Genomic DNA, 4,524 nt, shown 5'->3' on the forward strand with positions numbered 1-4,524 from the left:
GGGGCAGAGCTGAAGCTCTGTGGTCTGCTTATCTAGCTTGTAGGAAGTCCTGGGCACTTGCAAAAATCAATCCATCAATCAATTATCAATCAACCAACCAATCAAAATAAAATAAAAGCAAAGCAGTAAAAAACAAACAGATCAGTGGCATGGTTTGTAAAACTTCAACATGGGCAACTGGAATTCAGGGCCAAGGTATGGGAAGGGTAGGAGAGGGATTGCACTGGGAATTAGCACAGGGAGGTCACACAGGAAGTTTGTGAGTGTGTGTGTGTGTGTATTGTATTGCAGTCTTACTGTATGTGTGTATTGTGTTTCAGTCTTGCTGTATGTATGTGCATTGCATTATAGTCTCACTCTGAGAGAGAGAGAGAGAGAGAGAGAGAGAGAGAGAGAGAGAGAGAGAGAGAGAGAATATTGCACTGTGGTCTTGCCGTCTGTGGAAGGTGGTGATCTTGACCCTAGGGCTGTAGGACTTTAGGAGTTTCAGCGACAAAGGCCTCTATGTCTTGGGATATTTGCACCTTGTGTGAAGATGTATTGTTGTGGTTGGTGTAATAAAAAGCTGAACAGCCAATAGCTAGGCAGGAGGAGGTACAGGTGGGACTTTCAGGCTGAGAGAGAACTCTGGGAAGAGGGCAGAATCACCAGTCAGACTTGGAGGAAGCAGGATATGCAATAGGAAAGGTTATAGCCATGGACCATGTGACAGAAGGTAGATTAATACAAATGAATTAATTTAAATTATAAGAACTAGTTAGAAATAAGCTTAAGCTATATGGTCAAGCTTCCATAATGAATAAGAAGTCTCTATGTCATTATTGGGAGCTGGTGGGACAGAGAAAGACTTGTTGCACCTCCATCGTTTCTTAGATGTGATGTAAAGCCAGGCAAGGCATCATAGTTCTGGGAGGACGTGATGAACTCCTGAGACTGCATCCGTCTTTGCTTGGGCGGCATGTGACATCCATCAGGAGATGCCTACAGAGTACCTCTGGACCCCAGGAGAGGGAGTAGAAGGGCTGTTGCCTGCATCAGTCAGAGAGATGGTGCATTAGGGAAGTCAATGTTTCCTCTCACGATTTTCTCGTTACCATTTGAGAAATAAAAGGCTCCCACCACCCTTCAGGAAATGCTACCTGTTCCCATGCACTGGATAAAGCGGAGGTGGTAGGTAACAGGCTTGCCAGACATGAATATATTCTATAGAGACACTTCAGCTCTCAGACTGTTAAAACAACCCCAAGAAATTGGAGTGTTCCCTGGGAGCCTCACGCTGGGAGAAGGAAAGTCTGGGCCAGACAGGAAGGGATCTTTTCTCTCCATGGGAAAGAGGTTTGTTGGTAGTGGGCAGGATCACACTGCCTGGGGCTGTTTAGATGTGCACTCTCTGGGCCTTCACATATGACCCTCACGACAGGACAAAAGGTTGGAGAGGGTCACTGCTTCTCTTTGTCCTTCATCCTAAGGTGGAAGCATTGAGGGAATCACCTTAATTTGACTTTAATTGTTTTCTCAAGGATGAATGACCAAACCTGGCTTTTTTGGGGTATAGACTGTGACCCAAAAATTCAGTAGCAGTGTGGCACATGGGAATATTGAACTAGGAGTTTAAGACCGGGCCAGGACACCATGGAAAGTTCTGGCAGTATGCACATGAAAAAGGCCTAGACCCTAGAGAGTCTTTCAGGGCCAGGGTGTGGGGGGATCTTGTGGTAGAGTGTTTTGTAGTAGAGTATTTTTATTATGTGTGTATGTGTGTTTTGCCTGCATAGATGTCTCTGTACCGTGTGTGTGTAGTGCCTGAAGAAGCCAAAACATGGCAGCAAATCCCCTTGCCCTGGAGTTACAGGCTTATGGGTGCTGGGAATTGAATCTGGGTCCTCTGGAAGAGCAGCTGGTGTTTTTGCTGCAGAGCAGTCGTCCCAGCCTCTGGTTATTAGTTTGTTGGGCTTGGAATGTTTCTTGTGGAGTCTTTTACCACAGGGCTGGATCAGGGAGGAGGCAGGAGGCGCAGGGGTCTGTCAGGGCTCACAGTTCAGCGATGGCGGCTGATGCAGCGGAGAAGGCTGAGTGGCGGTTGTTGACTGATGGGCCTGCTCGAGATCTCTCAGGTGGCTTGGAGTGTGCTTACTCAGATCCCCCCCAGAGGGAGCCGGGTGAGATTGGGTGGCTTTGTTGACCACTGCCAAACACACAGGCTTCATTGTCTTGCTGGTGGAAGCAGTCACAGCTCCTAGAGGGAGGGACAGAGACACCACGCTTCAGTGGGCAGAGGGCCAAAGATGTTAGGATCCTCAGCTTTATCATGTCTAATAGAAGCTAGGTTGGGGTTCGTGCTAATATCTTTTTGTGTATGTGTGTGTGTATATATAAATAGGCTAGAGGTTACTATTGGTTGTCGTCCTCGGTCCCTTTCCATTATATATTTATTTAGTTTGAATCAGGGTCTCATTAGTTTGAAACTCATTACATAGACCTGGCTAGTCTCAAACTCATAGAGATATGATTATGTTTGTCTCCCCAGTGTGTTGGGATTAAAGGCATATGCATTCAAAACTCACCTTGTTACATCTTATTTATTACATTATTTTTTTAATTTCTATTTTATGTGCATTGGTGTTTTGCCTGCATATATGCCTGTGTGAGGGTGTAGCTGTAGTTACTGACAGCTGTGAACTGCTATGTGGGTGCTGGGAACTGAACCTGGGTCCTTTGGAAGAGCAGCCAGTGCTCTTGACCACTGAGGCATCTCTCCAGCCCCTACACTTTTATTTTTCAATTTACTTATTTTATTTTTTGTGTATGAGTGCTTGCCTGCAGGTATGTATGTGCACCACATGCATGCCTGGTGCCTGTGGAGGCCAGAAGAGGGTGTCAGATCCTCAGGAACTGGAGTTACAGGGGGTTGTGAGCCACCACGTGGGCTCCAGGAACTGAGCCTGGATCTTCTGGAAGAGCAAGTGCTTGTGACAGCTAAGCCATTTCTCTAGCCCTCTCCACCTTATTTTTTAATTTTTTCTTTTGACACAGGGTCTCTCACTGATCTTAGAACTTGGCTAATTGACTGGACTGGCCGTCAAACCCCCAGGGATTGCCCATCCCTCTGGTCCCCCCAGCTCTGGGGTACAGATATGTGCCACTATATTTGTCTTTTTAATCCAATGCCAAACTCATGCCCTCATGCTTTCAAGATGAGCATTGTACTTACTGAGCCATCTTTAGTCTCTTATATGTTGTAATAGGAGCAGCGGGGCTGCATCCCCAGCACCCCGGCCGCCTGCTAGCTTATGCCCTGAAATAACAACACACAAATTGTATTCTTTTAAACACTGCCTGGCCCATTAGTTTCAACCTCTTAACCCATTTCTAATAATCTATGTAGCACCACGAGGTGCGCTTACCAGGAAGATTCTAGCCTACGTCCATCCTGGGTCGGAGCTTCATCGCGTGTGCCCGGGAGAGGGGAGCATGGCATCTGCTCCAGAGAGCAGAGCTGTTGAGTCTGAGCTCACTTCCTCTTCCTCCCAGCATTCTGTTCTGTTTACTCCACCCACCTATGTTTTTTTTATAATTAAAACTTTATTGAAAAACTGACACCAAAATAGGAGATCACTGTTGTATACTTTATAAAATCAAACACAGTTACATTGTCTTGGTAGAGTCACTAAACTTGATAAGGCTTTCTGTGAAAAACGCAAACTCAGGAACTTGTATAGATGTTTAGTGTTGCTTTCTTCTAAATGAACAGCCTTCTGTGAGCCTGGCTTTTCCTCCTGTGGGCTGGCACAGCACTGTTGAACAACCTACACAAAGAACCACTGTCTGAGCATGGCTGAAAACTGTAGTAATCTTGTAGCAGCCTGGACATTTCACATCCATGAAGTAAGAATTTGGGCTCTGAACCAGCCGTTTCTTCTTATGTTTCTTCTTTTCGTCTTCCAAGGAAGGGTGTAAAAGGTCTCTAGCCAGAGGCATGGTGACGGCTCGGCCAGCACCGACGCTCCAGATCTCCGAGGTGAGGTGCTTGCTGGCGAGTGCTCAGCTACCCACCCACCTATGTTTTAACCTATGAGAGCCAAGCAGTTTCTTTATTATAATTAACCAATGACCTTCCTCCGTCACTTATGCTCATAGCTTTAGGGAAGACGCACTCTGCCTTGGGCGTCTCAGGGCCATAAGAGACTACTTTTGGTGAGACTGAATCAACACCTCAGACTTCAGCATGGGGTCCTGACACCTATAGCATGTCTGCAAGGATGAAAGAGCTGGGGAAAAGGGACTGAAAACAAACCAGAAATCCCTTACCTTATTAACTAGACCTTGGCCTTATGATGTCTGATCAAAGGGACTCCTGATGACTAATACCAGAGTTGAAGTCTGATCCCAATGACCCTCACGGCCTGTCTTAGTGACTCCTGAAGTCTAAAACAAATGTTTGGAGTCTGACCCCAATGACCCTTGGAGCCTATCTTAGTGACTCCTGACTTCTATTACAAACGTTTGGAGGAGTCTGACCCCAGT

The 4,524-nt window shown here is 46.3% G+C and overlaps 1 protein-coding gene across 1 annotated transcript; it reads right to left on the bottom strand.

Moving 5' to 3' along the window:
* Positions 1–3,568: 3,568 nt before the first annotated feature.
* On the bottom strand, positions 3,569–4,051 carry LOC101989336 (40S ribosomal protein S27-like). The gene has a single exon (XM_005346201.2). The coding sequence runs from the start codon at positions 3,976–3,978 to the stop codon at positions 3,724–3,726; it is 255 nt and encodes an 84-aa protein (XP_005346258.1). The 5' UTR covers positions 3,979–4,051; the 3' UTR covers positions 3,569–3,723.
* Between the last annotated feature and the right edge of the window lie 473 nt (positions 4,052–4,524).

The sequence above is a fragment of the Microtus ochrogaster genome, chromosome 4 (genome assembly GCF_000317375.1).
Source record: "Microtus ochrogaster isolate Prairie Vole_2 chromosome 4, MicOch1.0, whole genome shotgun sequence".
In the NCBI taxonomy this organism is placed as follows: Eukaryota; Metazoa; Chordata; class Mammalia; order Rodentia; family Cricetidae; genus Microtus; species Microtus ochrogaster.